A 19,014-nucleotide genomic window follows, 5' to 3' on the forward strand; every position below is an offset into this window, starting at 1 on the left:
TGCATTTTGGGAAAGTGTAAGCAACAGGGTTGTAATTCAACTTTGTTTCTATCCGAATTTAATAAAAGTCGAAATTCCATTTCAAATTAATCCAGATTACAGCTGTTTTTTCTGTCTGTTTGTTTTTAAAAATATTTCTTAAATTTAAACGATTCTTAACCATTTATTGGTAAGTTTAAAGACTATCAAAGAAGGTATATTTTCTTCATCTTTGGAGTGGTGGTTCTTGTCTTCCTGAGCTTGGTGAACAAGTTGCTTAGGCCTTGCCAGATAACTAATTCTGTAAACAATGTGAATGTTAACCTTTTATAGCAAGGTAAGTGGATTCCATATTTTTCTCACTCCATGGAAGATTTGTAAAAGGGATTGTCTGCCTTTTTTCCACCTGTAAAAGAAGCTGTTCCCTTGTGGGACCGTAACACTGTGCTGGCTTCCGTCATGAGACCTCCGTTTGAGCACTTAGCAACTTGTTCCCTATCCTTCCTTTTGCCAAGAGATAGTCTTTCTTCTTGTTGTTATATTCACAAGGAGAGTAAGTGAACTGCAGGCCCTAATGGCCTGGCCTCTAATACAGTTTTTTTCAAAGACAAAGGTGTCTTTCAGACCATGCCCAAAATTTGTCTTAAGTGGTTTCACAGTTTCACCTTAACCAATCAGTAAACTTAACCTGTATCTCTTTTTCCTAAGCCTCATTTGAATGCAGATGGAGCCGCATGTTGATTTGTTGGTTGTATGATGGTCCTTGGTATTCTATCTGTAAAGGACTAAACTTCAGCTTCATGTCGGAGGGGATCAGGCAGCTTCCACACAGATTTCCACATGGATTACATCCTTTATTATGACAGCATGTGGGCTACCTCAGGCTACACCTCCACAATAGACTGATTCATTTGATTAGAACCCAGGCAGCTTCAGTCGCGTTTCTCAATGATGTTTCTATATTGGATGTGTGTAGGGCCACTATCTGGTCTTCCGTGCATACTTTTACCAAGCACTATGCTATTACAACTACATCTAGACCAGATGCAAACTTTTTGGACAGGCAGTTCTTCAGTTGTTTAAGTAGACACTGAGCCTCACCTCCCTCAGTTACTGCTTGACTCACCTGAGTGAAATACATGTCTGTAGCTACTCAAAAAAGAAAAATTATCTATTTGTACTGTAATTGTTCAAGAAGTGGGTGCAGTTGTGTATTCCATAACCAACTCTCCGTCCCTTTTCCATCAGTCTCCAGTTTTGGCTTTCAGTGAGAAAACTGAGTGGGGTTGGGGCAGTACTGCCCATAAGTACCCTGGGGAGGGGCTACAAGGAGTCAAAAAGGCATGTGTGCTGCCATGATGGTTACTACTAGGCAAAGTTCTCCAGCATGTGTGTACATGATCTTCAGTTACATAGTCACTCTTCTCACTTCCCTGTGCCCCAAAGTCTGGCTCAATCACTGCCCAATTTTGATAGTGAATGAGGTAAGGCTGTAAGAAGCTAGTCTGGAGCACTTGTGCCTCACTGCAGAAATTTTAGTGTGTAATGATTAAGGTTTCTGCAGACCATTACCTCATTAAGAAGAGAGGTTAGATAGTGTATAGTCTGAAGCATGGGGCCACACATTAAACAATGAGGATTAAGTCTGCATTTCAACAGAATCAGTTTACTCATGCTATTTCTCCTTCACATTGAATCACACTTCATTGGAGCTGATGGACTTACAGTAGCTGAAGATTTGGTCCTAATTGTCTCTGTACCATGAAATATAGATGTGAATATAAAACTAAGTGATGTAAAAGGAAGATATGGCTAGGAATCTTGCGAGCTCTTTCTGGGCAGATATATACTAGGATCCATACCAGCCTGTGATTCATACCTTGGTAAATGAGCCATAAGCAGTTTAGTTCAAGGAAAAATTCTTGACTTGTACTTTAAAAGTTGATGTCACAACTCGTATGTGATTTCAAAACTATGGTTTTAGTTTAAAAACTTAACTTTTTAGAGCAACTGAGAGGCTATATCATAGATAATGTCCAAAAACGTGCTTCTTTTTTCTGACTTCCCCTCTAAAATTTTATCTTGATGTTTGGACTGCAGCAATCTCAATTTCTGCCAACACAATCAAACTTTTTCCTTTCTTTGTCTGTACTTTTCTTGCTAGAACCAACAGAAAGCAGTAGATCATGTAATCAAGGCTGTAAGAAAAATCTGCTATGCACTGGATGGAGTAGAAACTCAAGCAATAACCGACTCTGTAAAGAAGCTGAGGAGGGCTGTTAATCTTCCAAGGAGTAAAAGTCCTGAGGTAAGCAGGTTTATCATGTGAACTTGAACACATTGTATCAATGGCATTCTGATAGAAATATTTTATCAGTATTTATTAAGTTATTTCCAGAGTAGTGATAACTGAAACCTCCTGAGCATTTCTAAGTAGGGTTGATTTTTAAAAATAAAAAGTTTAAAGGGACACTTCTAACAAACAATGTGGAAGACTTGATTAAAAAATTCCCTTTTCAGTCTGTTCAAAAGAATATTTAATTGATGGTGAACTCTTGGCATCCTTTTCTATTTAAGTGATCGTGGCTTAAAATGTTTTTGAAATTACTGAGAGCACTGGTATTTTCACATATTAAGTGGGTACTATACAACAACCTGAGACTGCTGCGTGGACTTGTGCATGGCAGTGGGTGCACTAAATTCGAATGAAGCTTTTAACGATTAGTTCATGCCCTTCTGCAGAGAACTGCAGTGGTAGGAACTTCTCCCTTTCTTATGAGCAATGATCAGTGTTTTTGTCTGTAGTGTGTAAACTACCAATTGCACTTCAAAACTCCATCTTACCTGAGTATTGAATCTGGGACCAAAGGTGCTCCCAAATGATGCAAATTCTCACACGAAAGCCACTTTAATTGAGCAGTTTGTTTCCGTGAAGTTGGCTTACTTTTTGACAAGATCTGACTTCGCTATACTGAAAGGGGATCTTCATTTGAAGGAAAATGTCCTTTTCAGAAAGGAATAAAACTGCCAAAATCATCAAAGCCAGAGTTTTGCAGAGCTATGCCTTTTGCTGTACCACCATGCTAATATCACACTGGCATCAGCCTTCCTGGGTTCACCATTGTGATGGCAGTAGTATTTGTAAATTGGTTGTGAGATGTATACTTAGACTTCGCCAGCCAATTACCAAATGTAAAGTTCTCAGGCACTAGAACAGCCTAAACAGGGAGTCAGACGGTCCCCTTCAGACTGCATCTGAAAAGTAAAATTTGGCATGGAAATATAGAAAATCTGCATAAAAATGTCTGTGCTCCATAGAATGTCACAGAAACAAATCAGCGTTTCTCCAAACCCCACAGGAGCAATTTCCAAAATTTCTTTGATCCACAGCCTAAAAGAAAACTTTGAAAAAGAATATGGTCTGTAGAATGTAAAAATCCTCACATTTAGAGGGTGGAATCATGATTTCATAACTGACAAACTGTACTTCTGTAATCTGTTTTAATATTAAAAAAAATCTATTTGTAACAATAAATATTTACTTAGATTACCCTTGTTAAGGGTAAGTGAAATTCACTTCTGGAGAAGGAAAACTGCATTTAATTGGAATTCTCTAATAGTCTCCATCCAAACACTACATATGATTAGCAGTTGCCACAAGAGTCAAGGGGTAACAATAGATCTTTGTACATATATTTTTATCCAGTCATGTTTTAGTAATGCTTGGTATGTATATAGCACTTGTCATCCCAGGTTCTGAATGTTTTATAAATAGTGTGGAGACATGGCAGCCTCTCTGTGAGTAAAAATATAATTAGCTCTTTTGTGGAAACTGATTTACCAAGTTTTAAGATCTTTGATAACTACAAGGTTCTTAGGTTTTATCTAATTAATAATCTAAACTGTCTTATCTGACTAATTGAGCATGTCAGCACAATAAGCTTATAAGAGAACTTCTTAACACTCCTATGAGGTAGGTATGAGGTGTAGAAGATTCACTTCATCTATGTTTTAAATTTAGCTGCCTCTGGGATCAATTGTCAGCTATTTAATCATTTATAGTCTCTTTAACTGATTTAGGACAAGACATTAGAAGAAAGTCTAACTAAACTAAAACTGAGGGAGAACTTGCATGGTGAGAGTTATTAGAGTTGGAATTTGACCAACAATCCCTCATTCATTTTGTCCAGGCATGTCATTCCTGTGCATTTTATTCCCAATTTCTTCAGCCCAGTATCTTCCACCATTCTGGAGGATGCTTGGGCTGCTCTCCTATCTCTTGCAGGCAACTCACGGAGACCATTCAGTGTTTTTGTGCCATGTGGTCTGGCTATGCCCCCTCTGCTCTTTTTCACTGACAGATTCTCTGCCTCTATAGGAACAGGCAGTGGCAGGGTTTGGTGGGTTTTTTTGTTTTTTTGCTCTCACACATTCTCATATTTTAACTTTTTTCTGCTTAGTTTTTTGGGCAGTGGGGAGCAATCTTCTCCTTCAGCATTCTTCCTTCCACCTGGCTTGGTTTAGCCTGCCCTGAACCTTTGCTGCAGCATTTCTGTGCTGTCTCCTCTGCCCCTTCCAGATATGGCAGAGCAGCTGGTAAAGCACCGGGTTAAATCCAAACAGTGCTTTCTAGGTGAAGCAGCCTTCTCCAGGCTCAGCAGATGGCAAGTTGCCCCCAGCCTGTGCCCGGCCTTCTATCCCTAACTCTGGAGCTAGGAGTCAGACAGGTTGGGTCTCCTACCCGCTGAGGCAGCTGCAACTCTAATGGGGGGGAGAGGGAGGACCAGGAACCCTAGTGTAGAGCAGGGAGAGGCTCTGAAAGCGAGAGGGACCCTGATCACTTGACTCAGGGGTAAGTCCCACTAGACACCTGCTGAACAAAGAGTGGAGGTTTGTGGAGCCAGAAGTCCCAGCCTTAAAGTGGGTCCTCAGCACCCTGGGGAAAGAAGCAAGGCTTCTAATCAGGTCCCCTCATTCTCAAGCTGACCAGGAGATCTCTGATGATCCCCCCTGCCCAGGGGATGGGACCCAGCAGGACAGAGTTCTGAGTCAGACCTCTCAAGAGGGCTGAAGGAAGACAAGCTGCAAAAGGCCTTACCGAAGTTGCAGTAGAGCTACGGTTCCAAAGCACTCTAAAAAGATGAACGGGGGGGAAAAATCTAAAGGAAAAGCACAAAAATCCAGGAAATAAGTTGTTGTCGTTGTCCACCTTCCACTCCCTTACTGATGAAGATGAGCTGTCTGGCTCTGAAATCTTCCAGGGGGTGATCAGGGATAAAAGGAACAAGCCTGATAAGGGCTAGCATGTTAACAAGTGCGACATCAGGCTCTATAACATTCAAGAATCTACAGGGTCTATTGATGAGATACCAATGGGTGACACTGCTGTAGCGGGATAGGATTCTTAGGACTCCTGGATAGAAAGATGGAGGTCACTCTTAAAAAGGGCTTTGAAGGCTCCTCTGCCCCCTCCCTTCCCACCATCCCTGGTGACCATCTCCTTTGCAAGAGCATCTGTTTCCTGCCTGGAAGATATCAAAGCCCTGCGAACAGCCATCACCCTGACTTTGGCTCCACTTTAAAGTTTCCCTAGCAACAGCATTTGTAGCTGATGCCTCAGTAGATTCGTTGAGGTTCACAGCTTGAGCCATGGCTCTGGCCCTGAAAGGTGGATACTCACAAAGCAGGTCTGTGCTTGGCCAAGTTTACATGCTCCATCCTTTCTGGAGAGAAGGTGTATAAGGTGATGGCTGACAAAATACAGCATAGTTTGGCCATCCAAGAGAGGCACTCTGTTCGTTCCTTGTCCTCACAGAGGTACCAGCAAACAGACATCAAATTCCCCAGGGGAGAATAGTGGAATCGAGGTCTGGGGGAAAAGTCCAGTGCAGTGATACTCAGACCTCAGTGGTTCAGGAGCCAAATTAGCAATCCGCATTACCCAGTGCCACAGTAGTGTGAATTCATTGTTTCATTTTCAGCAAAGTGACAGACCAGGTGATATTGTTTTATCAACTACAGTTGGTTAATAACATAGTAAAAGCATCAGTGTTTTAATATGTGCTGCAAAGAGCCTCATGAGACATGTTAGAGCCACTTGCAAGCCTGTCTGAGTATCATAGAACTGGAAGGGACCTTGAGAGGTCATCTAGTCCAGTCCCCTGCACTTGTGGCAGGAGTAAGTATTATCTAGAACATTCCTGACAGGTGTTTGTCTAACCTGCTCTTAATCTCCAATGATGGAGATCACCTCAGCCCTGCCAAAATCTACTTTATGACAAAGATCGCACAGGCCTGTGCTCGGAGCTGAAGCTAGGAGGCGGGATTTCCCATTTCCTAAAGGAATGGTTTTCATCAACAAGTGGGTTAGGGAAGTAGCAAGCCAGGAATGTTCCCTGGAGCTGTGGGCGCACCTCATCCAGTCACCCAGCTCCACTGACCCTATAAAACAGTCTGATTCAGAACAAAAGATCTCATATTCTGTATATGGGAGTGATAGTGTGTTTCCTCAGAAGAAAGGTTCTCTGGTTTCTACTTCATCATCTTCATTGTACAGAAGCACGTGGGGGGAGGAGGGGGAGAGAAGATATCAGAGCTATTCTCTGCCTAAAAAGGCAGAGTGGATGAAGGAAATGATGTTTCAGATAGAGACCCTAGCCTCTACAGTGTCATCGCTGGCCTGGGGTGGGAGGGGTGAATTCTTGACTTCAGTAGACCTACCAGAAGCTTATCTCCATAGCCCCATCGTGGCATGCCATCGCAGACTTCTGGGGTTTGCCTGTGGCAGGAAACTTCAGTACTGAACACTCCCATTCAGCCTGTCCTGGTTCTCAGGGTTTTTACAAGGATGTTGGGGACAGTTACCAGAATCAGGTCACAGGGAACTCACCCCTTCCTGGATGACATCCTGATCAGAGCTCTGTCACAATCCACATCGCACAGGGGTGCATGTCTCAGATGTTCAATCTCCTCAAGGCACATGGCTTCATAATCAGTGCCAAGAAAGGTTCTCTGGTTCCATCCAGGAATTCTTCTTGTTTGAGAGCTTCAGGAGGCTTACTATAGTGCTATGTCTCAAACTGCTGGTACTCCTGGTGTCCTGCATGGGGCTCACTCCATCAGCACAATCACACATCAGAAATCTTCAGGCCTTCAATCTGATGGTGTGGGACCACTCCCTAGAATGCGTGAAAGATCCTGTATGGGTTCCAACACAGGTGTTCAACTCTGTACAATGGTGGTCAGCCCATCTGGCTTCCAGCTTTTTAAGTCCTCTCATCTGATGCCACACTGGAGGGCTGGAGAGTTTACTTGGAAACCCAAATAGCCCAGGGCCTCTGGAGCCTGGAGGAAAAAGGCTCACAGCATAAACTTCCTAGAGCTGAGAGTAGTCAAGCTAGCTCTGTGATGGTTCCAGCGTATCCTAAGGGGGAACCATGTCCTTGTTCAATAAGACGATGACTACAGTGTCATATGTAAACAACCAAGGGAGAACAAGGAGGTGGCACTACACACAAACAGTGTAAATAATGAGGTGGGCAAAACAGTTCCTCTTTTCCCTCTGAGAAATCCATACCAAAGGGGGTGTGAAGTAAAAGGCAGACTGGCTCAGCATGGTCAGCAACTCCAAGTGGTGCCTAAATCAGGAGATTTTTGGATATCATCATTTAGATGTTCACTTTCCTTTCAACTGACTAGTTTAGTTTTGTGAATGGTACAAATGCAAAGAGGCCAGAATACTTCACAAGGGAGGCAGACTCAGATCCATAGAGACAGGTGCCTTATTGCACAGTTGGCTGCAGGGACTGTTTACCTTCCCCACTACTGGAGAAGGTGGTCCAGAAAATAAAAGAATAGGTGATGGCAATACTGGTAACTCATTGGCCAAAGAGATCTTGGTACTCAGACCTGATAGAGCTGACATTGGAACCCCCACTTCAGGTTCCACAGAGACCAGACATCCTCTCACAAAATTCTTTTCTTCATCCAGACCTAAAACAGCTTCAACTAACAACCTGGCTGTTGACCAGAAAGCACATCTGTCTTCCATAGTTAGACATTGGTTTAGTCAAGGAGAGTATTGACACTAAAAGCAAACTCCTTTATCTGGTCCATATTCAACAATTGGTGCCAAGAGCACAGTGCAAACACAGGAATTCCAGCCATTCTGAACTTTCCTCAAGAAGGCATAGATAGGCCTGTAGCCTCGTACGATTGCATATTAAGTGTCCGCTCTTAGTACCATGCTATTCACAGGGTCCTTGGGCTCCCTGGCAGACCATCCACAGGTTAACCACATTCCTTCACACAGTCTGATTTGCCAGACTCATGGTCAGGCCATTCTTCCCCAAATGTGACCACCTCCTAGTTTTGAGGGACCTGACAAGCCATCCCTTCGAGCCTCTGACTTCAGTGTCAGACTTTATTTTTCCATTTAATACTGATTTCTAAATCGTTGTCACATCTGCCAGGTATATTGGAGCTGGCAGCCTTACCTATTCAGGAGCAGTGTTCAGAAGGACAAGGTGGTGCTCAGGACACCAGAATCCATCCTTCCTTCCACACTTCCCAAGAGTTTGCGCTTCCTTCATTCTGTCCAAACCCCTAATATCCCATTGAAAAGGAGTGGCACACTTTAGATGTCAGAAGAGCATTGAAAAGTTCTCAAGCATACTGAATCCATAACAAGATTAGGCTCCCTATTCACATCCTTCCACACTAAGTACCATGGACTCAAAGCTTCCAAGTCTGCCGTTGCTAGGTAGATTAGACTGTATTGTGGAAACCTACAGATCATCAGCGGTTCCTGTCCCAAAGGGATCAAGGTGCATTTCATGAGATTCTTAGCAACTTCATGGGTGAAACAAGCAGGTCCGTTGGAAATTAGCAAAGTCATCACTTGGTCTACAGCTAACATCTTCGAAGCACTGTAGGGTGGACCGTCTGTCTTCAGAGATCTCCTTTGGCAGGAAAGTGCTTCAGGCGGTAGCCCAGAAATAATACAGATTTGAGCGAGTTCACAAAAAGGCAGGATCGTACTTTCCTACTAAACTTGTTTCACTGCTCACTGCTTTGCAGATGCCCAGAATCGTGGGAGATACAGAGCAGCAGAACAGAAAATTTCTTACCACTAATTTCCTTTCTGCTAGCAGCATCTTCCATAGTCCTAGCCAGCCTGGATGGCTTGTGAGTCCAGGGTCAGATATTAAGTGGAATTGTTACCATGTGACTGTCTTGGTCTAAGGTACAGTTATTTTCATTGTCTCTGGTACTTGTTGTCATGCAAGTTTCACAGCTTGGGAATCGCTTATCTGGCTGCCAGCAAGAACAGAGGTGATGTGGCCAGACTATCGGGCACCAAAACCCTGATCCTTCTCGGTGAGCTGCCGAGAGAGGAAAGCAGGCCAGACGTCCAGAATTGTGTGAGGTGCTGCTAGCAGAAAGGAAGTTCAGTAAGAAGTTTTCCATTCTTTATGCTACAGCAGTACCCCTTCATGACATGACAGTGGTGTAATGGAAGATAGAGCATCCAGGTATTGCATCATATTACAGGTTGCTTTTTACACAAGAAATTGTTTAAAAAGGAATAATGGAACAGATATAGAACAATTAAGGAGCTAAATTCTAGTAGGTCTAATCAGTTACTCACCGAACAAAAAATAAAATGTTGAAGCTAGCTGTATGGTAAAGATACCTCTGATAGAATACACTTTTTTGAAAAAGTTTGGTGCTCCCTAGGTGTATAAAGTTCATGCTTAACACTAAATTTGTTGCATAGTTTGAGAAATAAGTTCTCATATCAAGAATAAATATCAATAAAAGAAATATCTTGACTATGGGTTTCAGTTTTTTTCTAGAAGTGGTATATTGACACTAACAGTCCTGTTCCTCTGGTGTAGCTGATCTGTATGCCACCTTTGTGTTCCCCTAGTCCCATGGTGTAAGTTAGAGCACCCTCAGCACTATTGATTTATTCTGATTTTTTTAATGGTCCTCTAGCAGCTGTTACATTAACTATGGCTAACCGGAGCAGTTTGCTCTGGTCTTGATCCCTCACTGTGAATCCTCAGTCACATATGGTAGCTTTTATGGACTTTCTGTGCTACAAGAGTGCAAAGGGACCAAAGTGTGAGCCTAAATCTGGCCCAGTGTTTCAGATAATCATCATGTGTTTTAAACTACAAAGTTTGTCATTGAGAAGAATGGCAATTGGGGGTTATTTGGATGTAAGCTGCTTCAGTGTTCTGAAATTTGCCATAACTTACTGTGCAGGTGTCCTTAAAGCCCGCTGATGACACTAGCAACAGTTCAGTTGGTAAGTAAAGTTTTTAATCTTATTTCGGAATAGTTTTCAAATGGTGGTTTTAGGAAGATACGCATTAAAGATGTATTATAATCTAGGTTCATTGCAGCCTGAAAACCCTGTGCAAGTGAGCATAGACCAGTTGACTGCAGCAGTCTATGCCCTTCTTCACCTTCACTTAAACTCAGGCTGCAGTAGCTGCAATTCTGCAACAAAAAATAATAGAAGCACTAAGGAAGCATGGACTGCCACAGAGCACCTGCAATTCACAATATTTGCTGCTCATGGAATTCTTACCAGTTGGGTGTCAAAGTGAGTAATTTATTAAACTAATGTCCCGTTTTACAAATCAGTTATCCATCTCTTGTTCTTCCTGCTTCAACATGCGGACTTTTCCTTTCCAGTTACGAAAAATACTACTTGGTTTGCTCTCTGACCCATAATGGAAAAGATCTGTTTAAACCCATTCAGTCCAAGAAGGTTGGCACATACAAGAATTTCTTCTATCTGATTAAATGGGATGAACTGTAAGTAATTTTAGAACTTCTGCTCCTTCATTAAAATATTCCTGTCTTTAGTTATAGTATTTTCTAACTATACTTGGATAGTTAATAGAAAGTTACGTAAGCTGCTAATTCTGTTGAACTCCTTAGTGAACTTAGACTTTCTGTGATCACACATGTCTGACATGTTAATACTGTCTGGGTTAGAGTAGCACTTTACCCTGATAATTTTGAAAAAGTCTGGGGCTAGAAGGAAGAAACAAATGCCCGCTAGTAATATGCTGATTGTTCACATTTATAAATTGTCGGAAAACTCGTATTTTAAAAAACTCCTCCCTTTTTGTGGGCACAGTTTGCACCTATAAAGAGGAAAACTGAAAAAAGGCTTCAGTTATGGCCCGAATGTCTAGGGAGGGAAAAACTTGTTAGTGTTGTAAGTACTCTGGAAGTTTGTCTTCTCATTGGAGTCTCTAAGCATTTTTCAGTGATAAGCTAATCTTCACTTAAATGCAAGCAGTGCGTTTTAACATTCCTTTGCAATGTATGACAATTGTGCATATATTGTAATTTTTAAAATCTTAGATGGGAGGGCTGCCACTGACAGAAAGGCAGACTCTCTTTAAATGATCACTTAAGATTTAATAGCAAAAATGTCTGATTTTCTTATCTTCTGTGTGGGAATGTTTAACTGTCCTCCATGAGCTAATTTAGATTTTGATTGGTGGGGGTGGTGGGGTGGGGGAACACAAGAGGAAAACTGTGGATTGATAGTGTCCTAATCCTGGGGGTTAAGTCGGCTCCTCTCACCCATACACGGTTTGTGTTTTCAGTACCCTCCCCATCACACTTAAAACAATAAAGTGCCCAGACATAAGCTTTGAGCACCTTACCCTTTGTTTAAAATTATAAATTTAAATATACAGTTCAACTCTCCACTTCTACTAGGCAACATCTTGTAATCCAAATGCCTACAAACCTACCCGCCTGCCAAAACCTTAGTTCCCTATCTCTTCAAAGGCCAGGTTAAACAAATGGGTACTGCGGTCAACAAAATCCTGGCTATTTTATACCAGGGCAGAACATTATTTCAGACTCCACAGGACACACTAGAGCATGGCGAAGTTGCTGCCCTCTGTTACAATGAGGGACCTAACCTGAGCATCTCTACTGATGGGCACTGTATCACTGGAGACAGGTAGTCTCTTAGGCTAATTTCAGGCCATTTAATGTAGGAAGTGTAGGGTTGTGGCATATAAAACTGACATTACAATAAAACTAAAGAATACGTCAAGGCAGGAAAAAGAATAGTGTGAACTTTAATCTGTACGTTGAATTTTATTAGTGTTTAGTAAGATTTGAAGATTCTACTTTGTGTGCCATTTCAGAACACGCAAATGCTTATATGAAACAGCAATTCATTTGGATGAAAAAACCTATTGTCTCAAAGCTTGACTTTAATATTAAACTTAGAAAAGTAGAGGGTGTTAAACCAAATCTATAGGCCCTGATAGTGAGCAAAAAAAGTGGAAAAATTAATTATACTAGACAGTCCAGCTCCTTGGAAAGAACATGTAATTTTACACAAGAAATCTTGTCCATTAAGAGGTACTTTTGAACTTAGATATGATGCAGGGTTGTTGCCTTGCGTCCTTCAGAAATTGTTACTGACACTAGAGATGTGATGCAGTGTGTGAATAAATTTAATTTTGCATATTAATGTTCAACACCAATTCACTTCCTTTTGAGAACAAAAAGCATCAACATATATTGTAACTTCCTTTAAAGATTCTAATGGTTTCTTTTCTTCTGAGTTGAGTCTTCTTTAACATACTTTTATTTTACAGAATCATTTTCCCTATCCAGATTTCACAATTGCCATTGGAATCTGTCTTGTGTCTTACTCTGTTTGGAATATTAAATCAAAATAGTGGAAGTTCACCTGATTCAAATAAACAGAGAAAGGGCCCGGAGATGTTGGGTCAAGTTTCTTTACCTCTTTTTGACTTTAGACGGTAAGCATCCAAAAGATTTGTTTTAACTAATGACTTGGGTGTATAAGGGGATTTAGATGAACTCCACAAGTGCAGAAGCTGCTTCTTTGCCATTGTTTTTAATAGAACGTGCTGTCCTTGGAAGTTACTGTTAGTTAGATACAGGATCAACAGTAAATAGAATTCTGCTTATAAGATGCTGCTATTCAAATGCTTCTGCATTCTCCTAACAGACTGACTAGTAGGATTGGGTTGATAGGCTGTTTGGATGATATTAATAATCAAGGAATGTTCATATTTCACCCACATTTGCATGATAGTTTTCCCAAATAGAGACCACAGTGGGTAGCAGTACTTCAGAGTAGCAGCAGTTTGTAGTATAATAAGAGCATCCTTGAGGCAGTCCACTGACTTCCAGCATAGTATCTGGTGAACAATAGATTATATGTATGTAAGGGTCCCCAAGTGTTACTGTCCAACATTTACTGAATTAAAAAATATACTCCTTTCTCCACTGATTGAGAACCTTCAATAGAGAGGGAGAGAATAGCACTTAATGAGCAGCATCAGGGGCATTTGGGCAGAAGGTGTGAAAGGCAGACGAGTTCACTCTGTAAGTGTTAAGCAGACAGGAGCTGGTAACAATGTGGTGGTAGAACAGATTTGGTTAGAGAGCAGAGCAGCTTGCTCATAGGTCTTTCACAGGGTTCTCTTCCCAATAGGATTACTCTTGTTTTAGTACAGCTAAATTCCATTGCTTTGCTCAGCAGGAGTTGACTCCGTGTTAGAGCTCTTTTTTTTTTTTTTGTCCAGCTCATCACCTTGAACAAATAGGGCATCATCTGAAACCTTTTTCAGCCAGGACATTGAGCTTATGTGAACAAGTCTTTGGGACTGTATATCATTGAAAGAAACTCAGTTCTTGCAGTGCTCTTAAATGGAGATTGGAGGAAAAGAGGCTTTTTAAAAATGTTATCTGGGACTCACCTTTACATTCCTTCTGTGAAATTCTATTTTTAGTGGTCTCGAAAGCAGTCAGTCTCTTCTAGTCTCAAGTCTTCATATGATAGTGATGTCTGGTCTTATTACTCTGGTGTAAGCTTTTTTTAAAAAGTTAAACCATATCAAACTTCGAAAGAGCTTAAAAAAAATCAAATACGATAATGCCTTCTACAAAAATACTAAATAAAAAGTGGATAGAATTGACTTTATACATTTAAGCTACATTAGTGTTACTAATGTAGTAAGTTGCTTATGCAGTAGTTAGAATGATTATGAAAGCTCTGAGAAAAACAAATATAGTTTGTAAGTAACAAAGATCACTTCCAGCCTATCCACATTTAGGAAAAGTTTACTGGTTCACAGATTTACATCCAGAGATCAGACAAACTAGAATGAAATGCTTTCAAGTTTTACAGACACTGAACAGTGGTTTCTTGTCGTAGACAGTGAAACTGTTATGTGACTTAAATGTAGTAATCTGGGGTCAGTTTAAAGGAGAGTATCAAGGTATTTAATTTCTGTCTTTTTAAGGATAGTTTTTATGTACCAGTAACTAGTGTTTCTTTTTTCTTCTCTCCCCCCCCCCCCAGTACATTCACACTTATTAAATAGTGCTAGATTCTTTTTGCAAAGGACTTAGTTGACAATGTAGATCTGGGGACATTGGTACCAGTAATGCTGGACACAAAGCTACATTAGCAAGAAACTCTTCAGTCCCTAGTCATTGGTGCTGGATACTTGACATTCAACTCAGTGATAAGCTCAGGCACCTGCAGACTGTTTACAATGGACATAGTGCTTCATCTAGTGCAATGCGACCCTGATCTTAGTCATGGCCTCTCGTCTCTACAATAATATGAATAACTTTGAGTGGCTCTTCAAAATCGATGCTGGACTTACACCATACCAATTTTAGTCAAGTAGATCTGAAGACCCTCCACCATCAGAAGGGATTTTGAGGCAGCCCTCATGGTCTTTGCTGATCCAGACAGTGCTTCTGCCATAAAGAAACCTTTTCTTCCTTATTTTTTTAAATGAAAAGCAACAGTCTTAACTATAAACAAAAGTAGGTACAAAGGGGCAGGAGACCATTAAAATTGAGGGAAACATTTTGAACACTGAGTTTTAAACCTTCAGCTGTTGAGCAGGAACTTAAAGGCAGTTGGAGCCATTCCACTTGTAATGCTCCATGAGGGAGGGGTAAGTGGCCAATATAGGCTAGGAGATTCCAAAAGCTCATAAGGTGCTTTGATTCCACAAGTGGGAATATTCAGAGGCCTCCTGGAACAAGAATCGGAAGATGGATCAGACATCGTTTACCAGACTTAATGACTAAAATCTGGATTATAGGATTTAAAGTAACTTTTTTACAAGGTGTAATAAGTGTGCAATTAAAGGAATGTAAAGAGAAAGTGGTAAATATTAGAAAGCTCTGCATCATTGAAGATCATTGGCCCAGATCCAAACCTTGCTCAAGAAAGCTGAGGAGCAAAACTCGGGCTGGGGATGCAAAGGTAACCTTAAGTCATGTTTGTGCTTCTCTGATCTTGAGCCTATCTGCCCCAGACTAGTCCCCAGGCACACCTTGAAGCCGCTTGAGGGCTTCTGCAACTTACCTTTACAGTTGCTGACTGGTGGATGTCTACACTGCAATAAAACACCTGTGGCTAGCCTGGGTTAGCTGACTCGGGCTTGCAGGGTTTGGGCTATAAAATGGAAGCATAAACATTTGGACTCTGGCTACATAACTATTTTTTAGCCCCACAGCCCAAACCAGCTGCCCTGGGCTGTGACACTTGGTATCACAGGTTTTTTTAATCACAGTGTAAACCAACTCTGAGACCATGCCAGGAGCTGGTATCTCTGCAGCCCAGGAGTGCTCCGACCACACCCGCTGCACCGTTCGTGAGGGAGTGATGCATTACAGTGGTTGTATGCTACCTGAGGACCCCCTATTGTCAGGGACACACAACTGCCCTTACACAGCTGAGGAGCTGGTCCTATGGTCCTGCATCTAAGTTTTTACCAAATAGGATCGTGCTTATCTTCAGCTGAATGTCAAGTTGTCAATTTAATTATATTGTAATGTTGGGCTACTTGAAGAGAATCTTATCAACAGTTTGAAGAGCAGAGAGATGGATAAATCGTACTTCACGTGCGAGAATTATTTCAACTCCCTGAAGCACAAGGATCAAAAAGATTAGGCCAAAGTTGGATGAATAACATGCAGACAGTAGATGTGGAAATGCTAGCAGAGACTGACCGTGGACTACTACAGTTGAACGCGGGCCAAGGTAGTTGAGGGATACAAGCCAAATACTCCAGCTGCATTTTCAAATTACATCAATAACAAGGGGATCTAAAAATTGCTGCTAACTAGAACATTGAAGATTCAAAGGTCATTACTGTGCTGTGAGAATCTAAAGCCAGATTGGAAGCACTTGTGATGAAGTGTGGGTTTGGAAAGGATACAGCTCTTCCATTCTTGCTACCACATAAGGGAACTAACAAGTGCTTGAAAGAATACTGTGTAATTCTTAAGGGCTAGATCTGTGTTCATTTGTTCTTCAGTGGCATGTAATCAGATGCATGGTTGTTTTTTGTTTTGCATTATGAACCTCATATTAATAAAGACTAAGGTATCACTGCCTCTTCTTTCCTCCCCCTCTTCCTTCCCAGCCCCTTCTCCCCAACACACTGAAGGCTTGATCGTCCCCCTTACATCTTTCTCAGGAAATTAAACTGCATTGACTGGAAGGTTTTTTTAAGACTACTTGAGGCAAGAATTCTGTTCTGTACAATGCCCAGCACACTGTTAGAAGTCTGTAAATATATAACTGTAGTGACTCATACTAATTAGTATAATTGGTTAGTAGTAATGTGAAGTTATTAGCAAAATGTTGCATCTGCAGATAAACCAATATGTGGTTTGATCAAATCATAGAAGCTAGAGATGGAAAAAAGATCCCAAGTCCAATCCTTGTTGGTGCAGGATTGTTGCCTACAGAATATTTACTTTGTCCGAAAGCTTTATTCGCTTCACATGGGCAACCTGTGCTCCATTTTATTTATCTGAGAGGCGAGACATTTTTCCCTTAGTCAAGTCCACCATTTCACTATTTAACTTTATCCTTCTGCCTCTGCCGGCTTAGAGCTTCTCTCAGGTTCAAGCATTTTGAGGACTTGAAAAATATATATATATGGAAGATAGTTAAATGAACATATAGGAGAATGAAATTTTTCTTAGTAGATATTCTTTGTTGGGGATTATGATTTTGAGCAGCCAAACAAATGGGCATGCTCCCAATGTTCCCTCTGAGTTCAGAAGCTTAATATAGAACCTCTTTGGAATAAAAAAAAATTTCCTCTTTCAGGGAAGGTTATAATTTGATACTTGGCCTGCTCTCAGTTTGAGAACATCTATATTCTGTGACAAATTTTTGCCATTATAGTGAACCTAATGATAGTCCATTTAAGTTATGAAGAGATAGCAGATTAATATTTTTATCATTTGAGCTACTATCTTTTAATGGGTGTTTGATCTGCTTCCCAGACTTCCTACTGTTTCTCACAACTAATTAACTTTTTGAGGAGTAGACACAAGTTAGTTACTGAAATACTGTGCTTTTTATTTTTTGTGTGTGTTCTTAGTTTGTTAACTTGTGGGACGAAGCTCTTGCATCTTTGGACTTCATCACATGTGACTCCAGCATCAGGAACGGCCCACAAAAAAGGAAATCTCATGGAAAAAATAGTATTGCAGGTAGTGTATTTTCTGATTTAGCTTTAGGGTTCTTGTTTTGACTTGAGTAGATACTGTTTGAATGCCGTAAGTGATCAAGAACTTTGTCCGTCAGCAGAAATAGATATCACTTTTGGGGGGGTACGGGGAACCTCTTCATTGTTCGAGCTATGGTAGGGGATACCAAACCAAAATACCAATGTAAAAACTAGGGTTGTCGATTAATCAGTTAACTCACGCAATTTACTCAAAACATTGATTGCGATTAATTGACGTTTGAATCACACTGTTAAACAATAGAATACCAATTGCAATTTATTAACCATTTTTGGCTGTTTTTCTAGATTTTCAAATATATTGATTTAAATTACAACACAGAATACAAAGTTTATAGTGCTTGCTTTATATTTTTATTGCGAATTTTTGCACTGTAAAAATGATAAACAAAAGAAATAGTATTTTTCAGTTAACCTCATACAAGTACCATAATGCAATCTCTCTATTGTAAAAGTGCAACTTAAAAATGTAGATTTTTGTTACATAACTGCACTCAAAAACAGAACAATGTAAAACTTTAGCGCCTAAAAGTCCACTCAGTCCTACTTCTTGTTCAGCCAATCGCTAAGAGAAAAGTTTGCTTACATTCAGAGGAGATAATGTTGCCAGCTTCTTGTTTACAGTGTCCCCTTAAAGTGAGAGCAGGCATTCACATGACACTCTTGTAGCCAGCATTGCAAGGTATTTACATGCCAGATATGCTAAACTTTTGTGTGCCCCTTCTTGCTTCGGATACCATTCCAGAGGACATGCTTCCATGCTGATGGCACTGGTTCAAAAAAATGCGTTAATTAAATTTTGACTGAACTCCTTTGGGGAAAATAGTACGCCACCGCCTCCGTTTTACCCGGATTCTGCCATGTATTTCATATTATGGTACTTTTGGATGATGCCCCAGGATGTTTGTGTGTTAACAATACTTTCACTGTAGATTTGACAAAAGGCAAAGAAGGTACCAATGTGAGATTTCTAAAGATAGCTACAGCACTCGACCTAAGAATTTGAAGTGCCTTCCAAAATCTGAGAGGGACAGGGTGTGGAGCATGCTTTCAGCAGTCTTAAAAGAGCAACACTCTGATGCAGAAACTACAGAACCCAAACCATCAAAAAAGAGAAACAACCTTCTGCTGGTGGCATCTGACTCAGATGATGAAAGCGAACATGTCAGTCTGCACTTTTTTGGATCGTTATCGAGCAGAACACATCAGTGTGGATGGTTGAAGCATGAAGGGACATGAATCTTTAGCGCATCTGGCACAAATATCTTGCAACGCCAGCTACAACGGTGCCATGCAAACATTTGCTCTCGCTTTCAGGTGACGTAAACAAGCGGGCAGAATTATCTCCTGCAAATGTAAACAAACTTGTTTTGTCTGAGTGATTGGCTGAACAAGAAGTAGGACTGAGTGGACTTTGTTTTATTTTTGAATGCAGTTT

At 40.8% G+C, this 19,014-nt stretch overlaps 1 protein-coding gene across 1 annotated transcript in view; it reads left to right on the plus strand.

The window, feature by feature from the left end:
* PIK3C2A (phosphatidylinositol-4-phosphate 3-kinase catalytic subunit type 2 alpha) overlaps positions 1-19,014 on the plus strand; it is an 88,484-nt gene that overhangs the window by 40,467 nt on the left and 29,003 nt on the right. The window contains exons 9-14 of the mRNA XM_037899712.2: positions 2,144-2,287; positions 10,252-10,294; positions 10,381-10,594; positions 10,687-10,809; positions 12,630-12,797; positions 17,430-17,541. Of these exons, the coding sequence (XP_037755640.1) occupies positions 2,144-2,287; positions 10,252-10,294; positions 10,381-10,594; positions 10,687-10,809; positions 12,630-12,797; positions 17,430-17,541 (804 nt within the window). The remainder of the gene's footprint in view (positions 1-2,143; positions 2,288-10,251; positions 10,295-10,380; positions 10,595-10,686; positions 10,810-12,629; positions 12,798-17,429; positions 17,542-19,014) is intronic.

The sequence above is a fragment of the Chelonia mydas genome, chromosome 6, assembly GCF_015237465.2.
Source record: "Chelonia mydas isolate rCheMyd1 chromosome 6, rCheMyd1.pri.v2, whole genome shotgun sequence".
NCBI lineage: Eukaryota > Metazoa > Chordata > Testudines > Cheloniidae > Chelonia > Chelonia mydas.